General features: G+C 42.5%; 1 protein-coding gene across 1 annotated transcript in view; it reads left to right on the top strand.

Annotated features, from left to right (window-relative positions):
• The window catches only part of PDLIM4 (PDZ and LIM domain 4), a 105,445-nt gene that overhangs the window by 33,250 nt on the left and 52,946 nt on the right, over nucleotides 1–19,249 (top strand). Inside the window, exon 3 of the mRNA XM_084636656.1 lies at nucleotides 13,062–13,146. Coding sequence (XP_084492782.1) covers nucleotides 13,062–13,146 — 85 coding nt within the window. The remainder of the gene's footprint in view (nucleotides 1–13,061; nucleotides 13,147–19,249) is intronic.

Genomic DNA, 19,249 nt, shown 5'->3' on the forward strand with positions numbered 1-19,249 from the left:
AAAAGTTCATGTAAATGGATTTTGTTTTTCTTTCCACCGGAATTCATTCCCTGGCCAAATGTTTCTAATTAAATCACAAATTACTGTAATTGTCCAGACAAAATGAGTGAGTTTTATGAGGCACATTAATGACTAATATGATCTGTGATAGATATAAGTACATTTTATAAGATTTTCCACTTCAAGTTAAAAAGGCATTTCCTTATGTAAAGAGCTACCATTCACTGTTTATACTTCCTTTTAAAAATTGTTTAGATTTCTGGACCTCGAAACCTGGTCTGAAATCTAAGTAACTAGTTATTGGTGTTTCACAAAGCCACAGCCTTATTTCTGTGTGTACAGTTTGGTCATTTATAAATCGCTATCATAAATAAAGTAGAACTCTCTTTTAACATTAATATTTGAGTAGTACCCAGAGACCCCGATCAAGTTTGGACCCCATTGTGCCAGGTCCTGGAGGAACAGAGCATATAGTCCCTGCTTCAGAGAGGTTAAGTGGTTTGTTTCACAGAAAGCTTCATCACAAGCAGCGTTTCATATAACAAGAGAGGCTCTATCAGGCCTGCTACATCTCTCTGCTTCCCACAGGGAGTGGCTTTAGTAAGAGTGGCCTGTCTCTTCACAAAGTGGGGCTGTAGCCACACTGGGAAACATGGATTTCTCCTTACTCCTCTCCACACAAGGTGGTAACACTTCTCTGCTCCTTCTCCCCCTCCTTCTCTGCTTTACCAGTTCCCCTTGGAACTACAATGTGTCAAGGGGCTACCTTCAAGGGGACTAACATAGCGGAACCTTGTTATGCTTGAGAAAGCTTCACTGCAGGTGACCCTTCACTGAAATGCATTTAAATGGAGCTCTCACTCCACTAAAATGGAATGTCGTCCTATGTGAATTCATGAAGAGCACAAACACCCTACTGATGTCAGTCAGAGTCTTTCCATTAAGTTTAATGGGAGGTGGATCAGACCATTGTTATGATCAGATTCCAGTGTATACAGAGTAACCTATATATTACATTTGAAGACATTGGGACGCTTTTAACACCCTGATCGAACTTTGCTCATTCCTTGGGATGAACAGTTTTTTGTCTAACACATTTTTAAAAATAATCCAAATAATATTTAAATGTTTCACGATATGGAGTAAATACAATGAGATTCATAGATATTAAGGTCAGAAGGGACTATTATGATCATCTAGTCTGACTTCCTGCACGACGCAGGCCACAGAATCTCACTCACCCACTCCTGCGAAAAACCTCTCTCCTATGTCTGAGCTATTGAAGTCCTCAAATCATGGTTTAAAGACTTCAAGGAGCAGAGAATCTTCCAGCAAGTGACCTGTGCCCCATGCTACAGAGGAAGGCGAAAGACCTCCAGGGCCTCTTCCAATCTGCCCGGGAGGAAAATTCCTTCCCGACCCGGCGATCAGCTAAACCCAACTATGAATAGAGACCTTGTCACCAGAACCATTTCAAATGAAGCATTTTCCTGTCCAGAAAGCCAAATTCAAAGTTAAGTTGATTTCTAACATCCAGCGTTGAAACTACACCAGCACCCACAAGCCTTGGCTCAAATAGTTTCAGAAGGGGCCTTATTGGAAGTCAGGCACAATCCCTGTCTACAATGGGAACAGAATCTTACCATATGCAGCTAAGTGAACAATCCATACTCCTGAACGATGTTAAGCGGACCCAGCCCCTGATGTAGAATTCTACCATTGACCTTACTGCTGCCTCTTGAAAAGATGGATTCTCTCCTCCGTGTAAGTAGTGTCTACTCTAAAGTGCTAGAGGTTTTTCGCAGGAGTGGGTGAGCATTTCAAGTGTAGACAAGCTCTAATGGCTGGTGGGGTTACATTATGGTTTTACTAAAACAAAAAAAATCAAGTATATTCAAACCTATGCTGAAGGCCATTAAAGGTAGGCATGTGGGGATGTTCCTTTCTAGAACAGCTTTCGCTCTCTGACAAGTTCATGGTGGTCAGGGAACATGTGCTAGAATCCTGCTAACAAGCATGTTTGCTTATGATTGGAGCTAGGATGTTTCTGTGCTGATTGTTGGCAGCCCATCCGTGAAAGTGGAGTTCAGCTTTCAGAAACACAGAGATCCAACTCTAACCATAGGACAAGCTGACAGAGAAGAAATCTGCCTGGCACCACTGTAACAATCTTTATTATACAGGGTCATTTCTCATGCAGAGGATCTTATAGTCAAGCTGCTTTATGGAAGCTCAGTCTATTTACATTATCAAAGAGATGACTTGATCATGGTCTGTAGGTTGCTATGTGGAAGATTTCTTATAGTAGTCAACTCTTTAGTTTAGTAGACAAAGGCATGACAAGATCCAATGGCCAGAAGCTGAAACCAGGCAAATTTAGACTAGAAATAAAGTGGACATGCATTTTTAACAGTCAGAGTAATTAACCTTTGCAACAACTTACCAAGAGATGTAGTAGATTCTATTGTTTGGGCTTAGATTTTTAAAGGTGTTTAGGTATTACTATGCTCAGCGTTGTAACATATAACTGATTTAGAAGTTTAAATCTCATTTTCAAAAGGGATTTAGGCACTTATGAGTCTTTTTAGAACTCAGTTCAACTCATAAGTGCCTAAATCTCTTTTGAAAATAAAATTTAGGTTCCTAAAGCAGCACCTGATAACGTGTGGCCAGTTATTCGGGAAGATAAAAGGACCGAGGCATCCATGCACAATTCCCATTGACTTCCACAAGAGTAATACTGATGTAACCGAGGACAGAGTTGGATCCAAAGTAACCATTTTCTATGTGCTTTAACTTAAACTGTATCCTGCAGTTGTTTCATACATGAATACGTAGTTCTTTATAAAGAAAATATACCCTTGAGGCTATTGTGCCAATGTAAGTTAATTAATGTAATATTTAAATAAGGCCTTTCTCCTGATAGGAAAAATTGAATAGTTTATTTTGTACAGTAAGGCAAGCAACTACAGTAACACTTCATTAGCTCTATTTTTAGCTTGGCCCAAACTGAGTGTTTGGTGACATGGCTGTTGGATTTCTCTGCTCAGTCCTGAATGATCTGTTGAGTTCCAGATAATCTTGCCCAATAGTTAGTCATTGCTGAAGTCTGATCCAGGGCTATGTCATCAGTGAAAATGAATCACCATTCAAGAGTTGCCTTTCTAAGAAAGAAGTGAGATCATTTGAATGAGGGAAGTACCTCTGGGGATAACAAGGATATATTTTTTTAATTGTCTAGTGTTACTATCCTCACAGTAGTGAAAATCTGCAAGTTTCCCATGCATTAGAAGTCATTTAGTTTGCATGGAGTCAGCTGACATTCACTTGCATCTGTGTATGAAAAACCAGAGGCTGTAGATTTGCATATGGGACACTGGTGCCCTGGCACTGTGCTTTCAGCTTCCTGGTCTGCATTAGGCATAGGCTGCATAGGTAGCTGGTTAGGTGCTAGTTTTTGTAGGGGCCTCTGGCCATGCCCCCTCAACTCTTCACCATTTGGGAGCTGCACTAGTAGGGCTGTGACTCTGGCCCCCACCACAGTATCAGTGGTAGAGGGCTGGCACACACCAATCTGGCCACCTCTGCAGAGGAGTTCTACCTCTCTGAAGGTGCTCCCACCGCTCCCCATTCCACACCACCACCAGCAATTGGGACTGAGAGCTGCCACCTCAACAGCTGTGGCTCACCAACTCCCAGTACGGTTTCTGGGAGGGAGTCTTCCCCTTTTAAGGGTTCCCTTTCGCTAATGAGACTCCAGCCCAGCCACCTCATGGCCAGAAAGCTGGTTGGGGATGTCTAGGGCTACATAATGCCTAACAGCACTGTCTCTGTCAACTGTAGGCCATTCCTGAGCCAAAACACTCATACTGTTACATACTTAATTTTCTCTCCCGCTTTGGGTTAAGAGAATAGACCTTTCCATAGCAGCCAGTGCAGTCAACTGACACACTTACATTAACTTCATGATTGGTAAACCATCAAGGGTTTGGGTATGGTCCAGACAAGTATCCAGAAGAACCTGAGTCTGTCCAATTGGTCTGGAGTTCTTCCAGGGTCAAGTTTTCCATGAGATTTGAGCCACTTCCATTTCTGATCAGGGCTGGAAGTACAAGAGGACAGCCTCTTTTGCAGTGTTTTTCATTGGCTTTGCACTGCACCAGCTGAGAATCTAGCCCTTTAAGGGTTTGCTTTGAACTTCTAAAAAGACACTGATATGCAGGGTGTTGACTTCTTCTTACTCTTGTGCAAGTAATACATGTATTTCTGAGACGCCGAATTCTTATGCAAAGTCCCTCCTCTCTGAGTGAGTATGTAAATGTTTTCAAAGTTGTGTCCTTGACATGTTTCACTTCTTTGTTTTCTTCTAGCTAAAAAGTAATTTGCAGGCCAGCAAAAATCTTTTTTTTTTTAATTTGCTTATTTTTTAGATCACAAATTAAAACAAAAGTGGGGGATGTGTGAGTGAAATATGTTTTAAGATAGCAGGGTTATTTATCTTTTTGGTGCTCTTTTGTATCTGCTGAGTGAGTACTTATGGAATTTGGTGCTGCAAATATTTTGCCAAATAAGGCACCACCCAAATCCAGCTCTGAACGTGTGACTAATCATCATGTAAAGAGAGTAGAGGACCTCTCAATGAACATCTTTCATCCTTTTGTTTCTTTTGGGGCTTTCCATCCAGTACCCTTTTCTCACTGAACTCTCGACATTATGCGCTATTCAGATATGTAACCAGATCGTTTTTGTTTCCAAATTGTGTTCATCAAATGCCCTTTGACTCCCACTGGAAAGGTCAGCAGGAAAATCAGAGACTGGATGAATAATTTAAAAAAAAAAGTCTGATCTTTTGAAAGAAAACAGATGAACAGCCCTGGACACACTGACACCAACACTAATGGCCTGTCTTTCAGAGGTGCTGATCAACCACATCCCTCATTGACTTTGGGAGTTGTGGGTTGCGCAGCCCATCTGTAAAACTGGGTCATATAAGGCACTCAGATACTGTGCCGGTACGCATAGTATAAAAACCCAGGGTGACTGAAAATGTATTCAGCACAGAGTGACTGCAGCATAGGAAATGAAAACTTTCCTGTGCTGCCCAGCCTATGCACCTGAACGGTATTTTGGAGGGAGCAACTCAAGCAGCAGGTCTTTCACCGTCATGTGAGATCTGTTGATAAGGGGCAGAGATGACTCCATGGACAGATTGCAAATAGTTCTCTGTGTAGTTGACGTAAGAGCAGTTTTGGTTATGATGGGTCAGATAGGTGGTAATTTATTTTTTTTTTTCTATTCCCTGATTGGATAACTGCATAAACACTCCCAGCACAAATACAAACACATGTGCAATTTTGAAATTCACAGGCATGAACATCCATGCCAGTTACACTGGAGCGTATGACCATTGGTGATGAGTGATCACAAAGGGAGTATGACAATAGCCAAGGTGAAATCATATAGGAATTTGAGTGAATATTCATGGAATCTTTTTTGCAACATCCACCCAGCTTGACTGTTCAGTAGAAGAGCAGCACGAAAAGTACCAGGAATTAAAATATGCAAATATGCTCATAGTCCGCTGGCTAAACCTCAAGAAGTCAAAGCAGAGTTTCTCTTCAGATTATTAAAAAATTCCTATTTTACAGTGTTTGTGCTACACCTAAAAATCTTCATAGCAAGTGCTAACATACAGTGCATACTGAATTATTTATACTGGATGATGAGTATGATAACTAACTTCATTACATTTTGGGTGGGTGCGCTGAATATCAGGCCACATTGTGAGGTGAGTTAATGTTAAAGGTGCCTTCCTACAGGGTGCCAAGCACCCTCAGTTGATTTTGGTAGGAGTGGAGAGTGTTCAGCAACGTGCAGACCCCACTCCAGGTGCCTAACTTTGGGGACCCAAGTTTGAAAGTACTGATTCTGGCTTGATTTCTGTAGTTTTGTAAAATGGTGTTGAGTTTGGACCTGATTGAGCATAGGTAAGAGGTGGTGGTTGTTGGTTATTTTAGTGCTGGGGGGGGAGAAAGGATCAGCTCTCACGTTGCACTCCCCCCATCAGTACCCACTCCAGAGAAGCTAATGATCCAACCAGCTGACCAAATTCGGTGATGAATCCTGCTCACATGCCACCTGAGGCTTGTTGCACTAAGAAGCAGTGCTGGGAGAAGCAGTGGCTAGAAGGTAGTGTTAGCTGAATGTCTAGACTGCTTATAGATTTCATAGCCGGAAGGCAGAGCACTAGGAATTTTGTTTTTCCAGATGACATCTGCTCTCTTTACAGTCGCCTAAGACTTGTGGCATCCTTTCAGTAGGACACAAGCTGGTGATACCAGTGGATACATAATTGCATCTCATTGCCCTCAATAGACACAACTGGGAAGCTCTTGATAAGTTTTTGCCCAGTCCCGCACGGGTCTGCAAGGAATGGGAGAGGGTGCAAAGCGATTCCTTTGGTACCTGCGCTATCCAATCCACAAGGACTATGTGTTGCTTTCCTTCCAGAGAGCATGAGATAATGCCCTAATTCCCCTGGGCTGGCCACGTGCATTGGGGAATGGATGTTTCAGCCTTTTCAATTATGCTTTTGAGCAGCGTTTCTCAACAACCAGTCTGTGGATCAGCGCTGGTCCCTTAGATCTCCCAGACGCAGTTGAGGAAGGCAGCAAGCCAGTCCCGGTATCGAAAAGGTTGAGAAACGCTGCTATAGAGGCTTTGTGGAGCCCCAGGAGCCACTGTTGCCTCAGGCACAGCAACTCCTGCAGCTCCAGCTGGAGCTGCCTGCCTCCGTACTGACTCCAGTGCAAGGCTGTATGGTATGTATTCAATCGCTGATCTGTCCTCTCTTAGAGGCTGCTTTCTATCTAACGGTGATGTGGGGACCTGATTCCGTTCCCACTGAAGTCAGTGGCAAACCTCTTACTGACTTCAGCAAGAGCAGGATTTTGCCTTGGGTGTGTGAGGCCGTTCAAGGACACCCATGCTGGGGCAAACAAAGTAATACAGTAGCCCATTTGTTCAGAAATGAAGCAGAGGAAAATATTCCTCAGCCCCTGAATGAAGCCAGCTTGTATAACTGATTCACATGTGGTTACTGATGTAATGTATGAGAAATTACCTAGGCATTCCTATGAAAGGGGGCAGACATTAGGGTCATGGTTAATGACTTTCAAATCCAAGGGCAAGAGTTCAAGTGGACTTAGTAGGCTACTAATGGCACATGTCTTCTGGTTTATGAGGGTGTAAATGAAGATTTAGCAGAACAATTTAGGATGACATCTTATAACTCAGCTGATATGCTTCTATGTCATCTTTTCCTCCTCCTGTTAAATTTGGAGCCAAGGTAGCGTAATATATGGCTCATTTATCATCCTGAGATTGCCAAAGGAGAGTAAAATGGTAGGTTTACGACAGCTGTTCAAAGAAGAGGTTATTTTTATTAATTAGGACTGCGCTCAGAGTTCTTTCTCGCAGAAACGCTCCATGGACATTTTGATATTTAATTCACTCCAGTGCGAAGGGCCAGCATGCGGCCTATGCACCATTTAAGTTCCACTTAAGGCAGGTTTGAGAGGCTTTGCTGGCTCTCTGCGTGAGATGAATTTTACCTCAAATGGACAGGCACTGTGTGCTCACAAAAGGTGGCCTGGTAATGGCTGTTCTGGAGAGTTTTGGGGGTCAATTTCCAGAACTTTGCATGGTCAATTTCCTTTTGCATTCTGACTTTTTCCAATACTATAAAAGTTTAATAAGGCTCCCTGGAGGGTAATGTCTTAGGTACAGTTGCTGGAAACCATGCAGTAATATTGCTGGGATATGGGAAATATTACTGTGTGTGATGGTCCCAAGTTTCCAGTAAATGTGCCACTGAAAAAAAGTGAATCACAGCTTCCCCTTTGGAACTTCTCAGGGTGTTCAAAAAAAAAAATATCCACAGCCTTCCTGGCTGTGCAAAGCCCAGAAGGCAACGTACCACTTTAGCTTGGGGAAGGAAGGGAGGAGGAAGTGAAACTCTCCAGCTCCACAGCAAGTTGAAGAGGTGCTCTGTAAAAGGCAAGTTGGGTGAATGAGCCCAAGAGTTCTGTAATTCCCAGATTCCAGGAACTTCCTTGTGAATCCCTGAAGCTCCAGGGCTGGATTAGCTACACTCAGGGCAGGTTTGGATCTGCGGGTAGCGATTGATCTATCGGGGATCAATTTATCGCATCTCATCTAGAGGCGATAAATCGATCCCCGAACACACTCCCCATCAACTCCAGAACTCCAGCTCGCGAGAGATGGAAGCGAAGTTGACGGGGAGCAACAGCGGTCAACTCGCCGCCGTCCTCACGGCCAGGTAAGTCGACCTAAGAGACGCCGACTTCAGCTACGATATTTGTGTAGCTGAAGTTGCGTATCTTAGCTCGACCCCCACCCAGTGTAGACCAGGCTCAGTGTGCCCTGGAAAACACAGGACTATGTGCTTTACGTGTGCATCTAAGTGCTTTGATAAGTAGGGGAGGACTTAAACCGGTGCATAACTTTAAGCAGATGGCTAGAGTTATGCACATGCTCAAGTGCTTTGCGGAACTGGACTTCATAAAATTAACTCACCCCAGGGAAGGAATCATCTAACTTCTGAGCAGCTCAGGACTCCTAGAGAATATTCCATAAATTTTCTCTCCTACCCACTCCTTTCAGTTCCCAACCGTGTTTATCTGGTTGTGTGACGTTTTAACTTTATTGCTGAGGCAGAGGGTAGTCCTATGTGGCTTTGTAGTCATTGAACCAACATTCTGTAGTTATCTAGGGAAAATTACCCCTTGGGATTATGAGCAGTAGCTGTAGCAGCTAGTGGTTTCAGTCCAGTTCCTAGAGGACCAGTGTCCATATCATGAAAGCCACACTCTCAGTTTACTTGTCGTCTAATCAGAGATGCAAAAGTCTTGATGAGCATGTACACTGAACTAATCCCTCACCCCTGTAAATGACCTTGGCTGGCCAGGGATGGGGCACAATGGTATGGTTGTGGTCACACCTGTTCTGTTGTTAAACAAAGGACTGCAGTGTCCAAGGCTGTCCTTTTCCCCAAATGTTAAGATTTCATTTGCAAGGGGAGGAATTAGAAATACGGTGAGATCCAGGAATTCCCATGACTTTAAAGCAATTCTGCAAATGAAGAGAACAAGACTTCCAGATTGTTACCAGGTGAAAAAGCTTTTGGTAAATATGTGACTGTATGCAAGCAATTTGTCAAAAATGACAGTGAGTCCACAAGACAAAAAATTAATAATGCAGGATAAAAGGGGACTACAGTTTCTTCTAGCTTTTTAATAATGTCTTGTCAATGGCTCTGTTCCCACAGAGCTATATATTAAAGGCATGGCAGAATGCAGGTAGAATTGTTTTCTGAGTATAGTTGTAGAAGACATTCAATTAAAGTAGAGCATTATTGATACAAGGTATTGACTTCTGCATACCTGACTTTAATTCCTTTCACCATAATACAGCACATCTGAAAACACTTTGCCGGCCCCTGAGCCATGAATTAAGTAGCCTACTAGAAACAGACAAGTCAGAGGCTTAATCTATCACCTACTACATTAGAAAAGTCTGATTTTTGTTATATATGGCAAGGGCGAATTGTGAATCAGTTCTGCTCTACAGCACCTCCTTACAGACATTGGGCCAAAGCCTGATTTCTGTCACGCTGGTGTAAATGCAGAGTAACTCTGTTGGTAAGTGTCACTGAGATCAGAATTTGGCCTGGTGCTGCCCCTTCTAGATAGATAGATGGTAGAAGTGCTAAAACCAAAATCATCTGCCGTTCAGGCCCAACCCTGATGCTGCTGAAATCAGAAATCCATTTTTCTTACGGCCCAGAAATGTTGATACGGAGGAAAAGTTTCAAGTTTGATTTTTTTTAAAGAAAGCTCCAGCTACAGATAGGATTTCATGTGTGAACCTGGGGACTAAATTCCAACCTTATCTTTCATGATACATCTAAAAAGAAACCTTGAACGGTTTTGGAAAATGTAATCCCCGTTTTCCTGGTACACACAACAGGATCTTTTTGTTTCTGAGTCAGGTGTGAGAACTGAGAAATCACAGTTTGGCAGCTAACGATGACTATATCCATTAGGCAGCTTAAGACAGAGAGAACATCCTAATGCTTATCACTTTATCTTTCAGAACTGAAATCACTTTATGAATCCTTCCTCTTTTACTTGCTGGATTTGTTGCAATCTTAGGGATTCTTCTTAAATTGCATTTGGCATTTGGTCTCCAAAGCAGATCAGAGCAGGAAGTTCATAACTCTCTGATTCCCATCTGAACAAATGTCAAACTAATTTAATGCAGGGGGGGAGAGAATTGAAATTACGAAGGTCCTTTCCCACCACCACACCCTCAACCAAAGTAGCTAGAGATTTTCATGTTCTGCCACCTCAAAATGAAATTGAAATGCTCAGAGTGGGAGCAGTAAACATGCAGCAGTAGATTATGGTAAAGATCAAGCTAGGAGTGTTAGGAATGCTAAGATTCCAGGGAGGATCAGCCACGCCTAGGACAAGGGATGCTGAACAGTAACACATTTCTAGGGACAGACTTGAGTTACAAGGGGGGTTCCTCTCCCCAGCGTCTAGTCACTATAATAGAGGTAGTTATATTAGAGCTATGAAAAATAACAAGTGTCCCTGTGTTGCAAAAACTAGACTCAGAGGCAGCAAACAATGTGGAAAAATAAAAGCATGGAGCTTTTGGGCATGTTTGAAGTCTGTTGAAGTCCATGGGAGTCTTTGCATTGACTTCACTGAGCTTTGGATCAGGCCCTTATTTTGCAGATGTTGATGTTCTAGAAAAAGACAGGAAGAATTCAAGTCAAAGAATCCTGGGATAAAACCATACATTTCTTGTTTTCTAAACTGAGATGCTTCAAATAATTAAATTAAATTCAGCTGTGGTGTGTGGCAAATGGGGGCAGAGTCCAGCGAAGGGATTCTTGGCTGCAGCAAATAAGCAACACATATTAGATTAAACAAACTTGTCACGTTTTCCAAAAATTATCTGCACATGGCTCCTGAGGTTAAACAGAAAGTTCTGTGTTGCATGAATAAAGCACATGATGAAGATGAGAGAGAGAGACAGGCAGGCAGGCAGGCACAGGCAGACACAGGCAACAGATTTCTTCAAGTTAAAATGACGGGGGCAAAATGAAATCTTTGGATCTTTCCCAAGGAAATTCCCTCAGAAAGAGCTAAGTTCAGAAACTTTTGCAGACCAGGTACTTGGCCCCATAGGCACCAACTCCATGAGTGCTCCGGAGTTGAAGCACCTAGAGAAAAAATTAGTGGGTGCTCAGCACCCACTAGCCACAGCTGTTTCGGGTGCCACTGATCAGCTGTTTGGCAGCTAAGGGGAGGCGCTTGGGGGAGGGTGGTGAGCAGCGGGCAGGTGGGAGGTCTTGATGGAGGGGTGGGAAGAGGCGGCGCAAAAGTGGGGCCTCGGGGAGGAGCGGTGCAGTGGCGGGAAGAGGTGGAACAAGAATGGGGCCTTGTGGGGAAGGAGCGGAGTGGGCTGGGGCCTCGAGGTGGAGCACCCGCGGGGAAAAATAAAATTGCCTTTGCTTGGCCCCCACTCCAGCTTTGTGCTCTGATGATCCCCAGCTGTGTAATGGCCCCTGAAGGAGGGGTGGTGTTCCCAGCCGGTGTAAGCTCTTGTCAAGCTCTCAGTGACCCCAGGACTGAGGGAATAGAAAGCTCTGAGAAACTGTCCCTATGACTTTGATGGGCCTCAGCTTGTCTAGCTGTTAGCACGTTTTGGTATTCTTGGAGGAAAGGTGCGATATAAGTGTAAAAGATTGCTGTTATGTTAGTTATTGACAAACTGCAGCACTCGCACAGTAATGCAGTTTTTTTTAATTGAAATAATGTTTTTCTAGCATTATGTGTTCACAATAGCTATATTGATCTGATCGTCTTATTAACGAATAGTCTACAATGCTCTGAACTACATGTTAGAAACAGCAACTGTAGGTTCCTTTGGATCGACAGGTTCAGCAGTGAGGAAGAATGGCCTTGTAGTTAAGCCATTAGCCTGGTATCAAGGTTCAGTTCCTAGTTTTGCCACAGACTTCCTCTGTGACGTTCGCAAATCACTGGATCTCCCCAAGCTTCAGTTCCCCATCTGCAAAATGGGGATGATAATATCCTACCTCAGGAGTGTTGAGAGGATAAATATTCGGGAGGCACTTAGACATGTCAGTGATTCAGGGGTGGGGCGTGTCATGTAAATACCTTAGTAGATACAATGTCCTTTTTTAAAAAAAAAAATGAATCACATAGGAGATCCTAGTGTTTAGTCTTGAGAAATTGAAATGGCATGAGAAGACCAGGGCCAAGATTTTCAAAAGCTGCTAAGTCCCACTTTCAAAAGTGACATAGTTACTTAGGCTCTTAAATGTCACTGAAAGTCAAAGGATTCCTTCCTTCCTCTCTTTTGAAAATGGCACTTCTGAAAATCCTGTCCCTGATCTTCTCGTGCCATTTCAGTTTCTGGGGTGCCTTTGAAAATTTTCAGCCCCCTTAAGAGGCCCTCTTTGGCTTCAGAAATGCCAGTGAAACATATGAATACATATGCTAGACCCTGCTGTAGAGAGACAAACAAAGGGCTTTTCCAACAAATGCAGCAGACACAGAAAGCAGGTCCGACGTGCTCAGTACATTGAACTGAACAGAAATGTGTCAGTGAGCTAATCCGTACAGTACATTGGGACACCTCCGTGGAAAAAGCATTCAGGCCCCTGGAAAATCTTTGAATGGTGACATTTGCCTGGTCCAGCACTCTCGCTTTGCATGGCTGAAGATACATTTGTGCACAGAAACTGCAGCATTAGGTCATTTTTATCAGGCACATGGTATGGAAAGGATCAAGAGTAACTTAGGCAGCAAATGGTACAAACCTCTTGCTGAGTGATGTAAACTCTGCTGTGCTTCAGAATAGCATTCGATTACCTCCCATGAAAACATTTCTTTATTAAACTTCTTTGTTTAATTTTCTTGTTTAATTCCCTGTTGCAGAGCTGAAGGCAAGACTTGGTCTCCTAATATTCTAGAAGATGGAAAAGCACAAGCTTACCGGATCAACATAGAGTCAGAGTCACAGGTATGGGAGCAATAATTAGCTATCTACTAGCCTGGTGAAAAACACTGATGCTCTCATGTCCCCAAAGAATGCCCCTTGCCATTTAATAGTAACATATTTTATTGTCAGCCAGCCTTCTATATAACATGTTTTTCTAACTTATTTCATATCTTCTTGTCTCCACTTTGTTTTCTGTTCTGTTGTATCATAGACTGTGGTGCATCTTTTCCTGCGTCAGTGTCTTTGTCCTCTTTTTCTTTCCTCTGTTTCCCTTTTTCTCTTTTGTATTTTGTCTCGTCTCCTTAATTTTCAGTCTCTTCTTCTTCTGCTCCAGAATTTGCCCCCCAGCACTACATTTCTCTAGTCTAACTTCCCATCAGTCTCCTTGTTCCCCTCCTGGTCTGCCCACCCACCCACACATCCAAGCACCCACATCCGCTTACACCAAGATACCTAATAGCTAGGGAACAAAACCCACAATTAAAGATCAGTGTGAAGGACCTACTATCTTGAGCAGTAGCAGTAGAGGCACTGGAGTTGTCTGCCTGCAGACTTAGGAAAACAACACTGTGTGGGTTCACATTAGGTTCCCATTTGGAAGGTTATCTTTGCTGCAACAAGGTAGACTGCTATGTTCTGCTGAAGCTGATGGCACACTCGCCCATGAACGTTTTCTACTTGCCATATTCATGCTGATTCATGCTGTTACTCTGTTAAGGTGATTGCTGCAACAATTTTGTTTTAGAAATTTCTTTAAGATATTTTACTTTTCTTCAACATTTATAAAGAATCCAGAGATCAGCACCATGTGTCCGTGCCACTGGCATATCTCTGGCAACACATTATCAGTACCAGCTGCAAGCATCTGATCATGAATTCTCCCTTAACTGTGCCTGGCCCCATATGAAATCCAGCCCAAGATGGATGTCAGAATTAAAAAGATGTGGGGAACAGTTATCATAAAAACATGAGAAACAGCAGACTTTTCTTCAGGGAAGATTGAGGAAGTGGCATTAAGATTGACAGCAGAAAGGTCAACAAATGGTGAACTCAGCTAACAAGAGACTCGAATAGAATTTTCAGAAAATGTTGGCTAGCTCTAAAGAAACAGTGTGTAGGTTTCTACCATGGAAGTTGTCTCACATTGACACCATTTATTCTATAGTTATTGAAGACACAAGGTGATCTATACGCTTTGGCTTTGTATTCTGTCTTTGCTGGCTTAATTAATCAATTAGGGCAATATATTCTGACCGATATTTTGGACAGACTTTGATGTGACCAAAACTTTGCATACAGTGTTAAATTAAGAACAAATGTTCTGCATTTTGACTGCCAGATACAACATTTCTGCGGTTTAAAGCAGATGGGATTTGATCTTCCTATTAATGTATATTACATATGGTACTTTTTAAAAAAGAAGACAAAGTTACATAAAATATAGTTAGTGGGGCTTTTAATCTATTATAGAACCGTGTTTTTCTGAACCAAAATGTACCCCAAATATGTCTAAACAAGAAATCTCTAAAGTAGAAAGTACATACACATTTACAGCAGAGTAACATGTAGAAATATCTGTTGAAGGCAGATGACTTCTCACTCTGACCCTCCCTTTCCAACATGTCCTTGGACTAAATTCTCCCCTTTTTCACGACAGTAGGCCATTTCTTATGCTTTAGCTGGCCCACAGAATTAATATCTGACTTTATCACCATAATCTCTGGACACGCTTAGTACCACTCAGGGATTCTGTGTAGTATCAGGGACTCATTGTGGTAGGGACTGTACAAATGTGTTGATGGACACTGTTCCTATCCCAAAGAGCCTACCATCTCAGAACTGCACTAACTTCTTATGTGCCAAGAAATGTAGGCATGCACTCACTCACTGTCAGGTGGGGCAGGCTATGTCTTTTCTCCTGTGTTTGTACAGTGCCTGGCAGAGTGGGGTTTTGGTCCATAACTGGGATTTCTAGGCACTACACTACCACTGATAATGATAGTAATTAGAACTGAGCCCTTAGAGGATGCAAGTGGTTGTCTTAATCTTCAAACTCCCTATGATGTACTGTTCTACTGCTAGCATGTCAGGAATGGCCATGGATACCTATGGACACTACAGCTGCAGGAGGCCCCCAGTTCCCGCCGGAGCTGGGGTTATATTGATTGCAGGAGTACTTTGATGTTCACTGGGGAAGGGGCCCGTGTGCCAGAAGGCTATCCCTGTGTAATGTTAAACCAAACCCTTTAGTGAAGGGTCTTTATTGAAGTGCAAAAAGAAAAGACCCATTGTAAAGTAATAGTTAGCTTCAAAATGAGTAACCTCATGTGCACCTTAGAAAAAGCAATCTGCCTTTAAACCCAAGAATAAATAGATCTTCATGCAAGCCAGCTCATGAATCACAAAAATAGGTTGAGGACTATTCTTGAAAAGATCTTGGGGGTTTGTGCTTTCCAGTAATGTGGAGCACATGTATTTCCTTCCTCCAAGGTTTTACTCTGTTAGCTTTTAGATACCTTGGAAGTCTTTGACTGTTCACTGTTTTAACGATTGCCAGACAAAGAAGAGTTTAAAGAATAAAATGAAAATTAAAAAGAAAAAAAAGGAATTTACTGTAAGGACTTTTTATCTACCACTGTGTTTATAATGCACCTGCCCCATGATGTTTAAACATAACCAAAATGATAAAAGCAGGCTGTCTGCCTGATTTCTCCCCTTTGCACAGTGACATGCAAAGAAGTGTGTGTTTGTTTATTATTATGCCAAGGTCACTTTGTTTAGAAGGCGGTAAGATTCAGCCTCATTCTAATCCCTTGCAGGAGGGAGTTCAAAAACGGTGGGCCAACCAATGAGACATCTCTCATGAGTCTCGCTCTTGTAGTTGATAATTTCATAGTTTCACAGTAGCTCCATTGGCAAGAAAGTTCCTGGTCACAAAGAGAGAGGGAGATGGTCCCTGATATAACCAGGACTCCTCGATTTGACAGCTTTGGGGACTTATCCCAGAACCTTTAATGTGATAGGTAGTCACTGGGAAACTAATGCTGTCAGAATTGTAGAACTCGGAATTTGAAATGGCTCACTGGATCAACTTGTCAATGAAGGACTGTTGCCTACAGTCTATTTGCTAGTCCTTTGTGTAGTCTGGTTGCAGTTATCTCAAGCCATCGAGCATTAATCCTGCAGCCTGATGGATATCATCATTAGGAACTTTTCCTAATATCCCACTAAAACATACCTTTGACAAATAATAATTAGTATTTACAAACACTGAGAACACAGATAAAACTAAAACCATGAGATTCAACACGCAACAAGAAACACCAGTAATACGTTCTGGGACTGGCATATATGATATCTGATATTGCAGATATCTTGGCAGCATTGTAAATATGACAGGTGGAACAGAAGAAGACATTAAAGCCGGAACAGCAAAAGTCAGACATCCCTTTGTAATTCTAAAGCTGATCTGGAGAACCAGAAATCTTGCCCTCCCAACTAAACTTTGAAATATTTAACACCATTGCTGAGTCAGTTTTTCTATATGGAGCTGAAACTTGAAGACTTTTTATGACCTTACTATCTAACCTGTTTTCATAAACAGCTGCCTTAGACAAATCCTCAATATCAGATGGCCAGAAAAAAATCAAAAAAGAACTGTGGGAGAGGACCAATCAGAAACCAGTAGGACAAGGAGTTACAGAATAAAAATGGAGATGGTTAGACATGCATGGAGGCAATACCAGAATAATATAACAAGACAAGTGTTGGAATGGAACCCATAGGATAACATGGAGATGCACAATAGAAGCAGAATTGAAAGCTATCAAAATGCCAGGGGAGCAAGCGAAGACTGCAGCAGGAGATGGGCAAAGATGGAATGCGGTGGTGAAGGTTCTATGTTCTTTATGGAATAGAGAGGCCTGAGAGAGAGAGTGTGTTTGCAAAGAAGGGTTCAAATTATAACCTCAGATCCCGATTTTAATGATGAGCCTATCTGGATCTGAATTGAGTGGCTGGCTCCATCTCTATGGCATACCAAGAAAAAACATCCTCAAACTTGGGGAAAGTTCAGCGCCAAATCCAAACCTCAGGCCCATATTATTTGTGTTGTGGTAACTCCCAGAAGGCCCCAACACCATTGTTGTCTTACAATCAAGACTGGATGCTTTTCAGGAAGATGTGCTGTGGTCAGACACAAGTTATTGGGCTCAGTACAGGGGTAACTGGTGAAATTTAATGGCCTGTTATATGCAGGAGGTCAGGTTCACTGGATAGTCCTTATTTTCCTTAAACTCTCATGAATCATGCTAGATAGTGTACAAATATATAGTAAAGAGATGGGACCGACCCTGAAGACGTAACAATCATGCAGTGCTTATGCTATTCAAATTCTAGTAGTATTGTTATTTGAAGTATTACTTTTCTATAGCTGAAAGAAGCCTTCACTATTTATTTATTTAAAACTTGAATCTCTGTTCTGCAGCGTCACTCTCTGTTCTATTCACCCCCTTTTTAATGTAACTGTACTTGTAACTGCTGTTTGACTCTCTAGCAGACAATGAAAGCAGGGAATGCCAGTGAGCTACCATGGAGGAAAGAGATTAGTTTCTGAAAATTCCACTGAGCTTAGTTTCTTTAGCATTGACTCTCTAGTCAAAATACAGCCATATGGTGCTAATAAAGGAATGGGATGTTTATTTTCTTGACCACTCACATGCTGCCAAAATTGACAGCTTAGTGGCATGATGAAGATTGGAAACTCATGTCTCAGACTGTGAGGTCAAACTCCCATTCTTACTAACTGACAGTAAGTTCAGATGGCTGGTCACTAGTATGACTGCAGCAAAAATTCATTTGGCAGTGGAACTGTGCATATAGCAGAAACTGGAAAGAGAATTAGGAGGCTAATGAAACACAGAGCCTTTCATATCCAGCTCAGTATGACATTGACCAAAAGTTATTGCCTTCTGACAACCCTTAGGTGCTCCTCAGGAAATAAGATAGTGAACTAGTTCCCAGTTGACAGAGGTCTGCATTCTAAAACCACCACTAGAACTGGTACTAGCTTATCTGATATCACTCATGTCAGGTTTATCAGAAAGGCTGAGGACTGAATGGATACTGAGGCTGAAGGAGGCACTTGTCCATAGAAATGGTGGCCATAACTTTCAGTCACCCTGCACTTTCGACATTGCAAAGTGCATGTAAAATACTACCACTCTGATTTGGTATGAATGACTATATAATCTATATGGCAAAGACCTGGTCTTTTATACATGGACAATGGGAGGAGGAGGGGGAGCCTGTGCTGTTCCTGTTCAGTGGATAAGCAGAAGCAATTAGATACCATGGTGATGGGCTGATTAGAAATGCCTGGATCAATACAAGACACAGGTTTCCATGACTATCTAACCAACATTGGGTTCACTAAAAATGTAGTAAAAACCAACCAACCAAACTTGGCATCAGTGGTTGACTCTTCAGCTCTTTCCTGGCTGTCAGCATTGGACTGGTCTTCATGAAACTGAGTGTATCTGAAGACCCACCTGTTTTATGAAGTGTTCATGTTGTAAGGCCCCTCTTCAGTCTGTGTTTGTCCGGTTTTGTATTGTATCAGCTCGTGCCTTGAAACTAAGCTCTTTGGGGCATGGACTCTGTTAGTAATTTAGCTCATTTCTACAGCTTTATGTACTTTTATCATCCTAGAGAAGTGATTAAAACAACCCTTGAATATGTCTCTGTCATTTATGATGGTATTGGGACAGGTCGCCATCTTTCAGTACAACCACTAGAAGGGAGGAAAGGCAGAAGAAAACTCCAGGATACTGCCTCTGTAGAGTTCCTCCCCCAAATCATTCCATCAGAATGACTGTCCTCACCCTCACAGAACAGATCTTGGCACCTGCTCACAATACCCCTGGGATCTTTGTGGACCTTGAGGGACCAGGTGGAAACCAGAGCCATCTGTGTGAAGGACCCATACCTCTGTGCTCCCAGTGCCTCCTTCCCCACCCTACTCCCTGATACCCTGGCTCCAGTGGATTGAGGGAGCCACACTTCAGCGAAGAGTGTCCAGGAGGGGCTCCTGACTCCTCCAGGATTTTTCCTGAAGACTCATAGT

This window comes from Lepidochelys olivacea (assembly GCF_965140295.1).
Source record: "Lepidochelys olivacea isolate rLepOli2 genome assembly, chromosome: 8".
Classification (NCBI taxonomy): domain Eukaryota; kingdom Metazoa; phylum Chordata; order Testudines; family Cheloniidae; genus Lepidochelys; species Lepidochelys olivacea.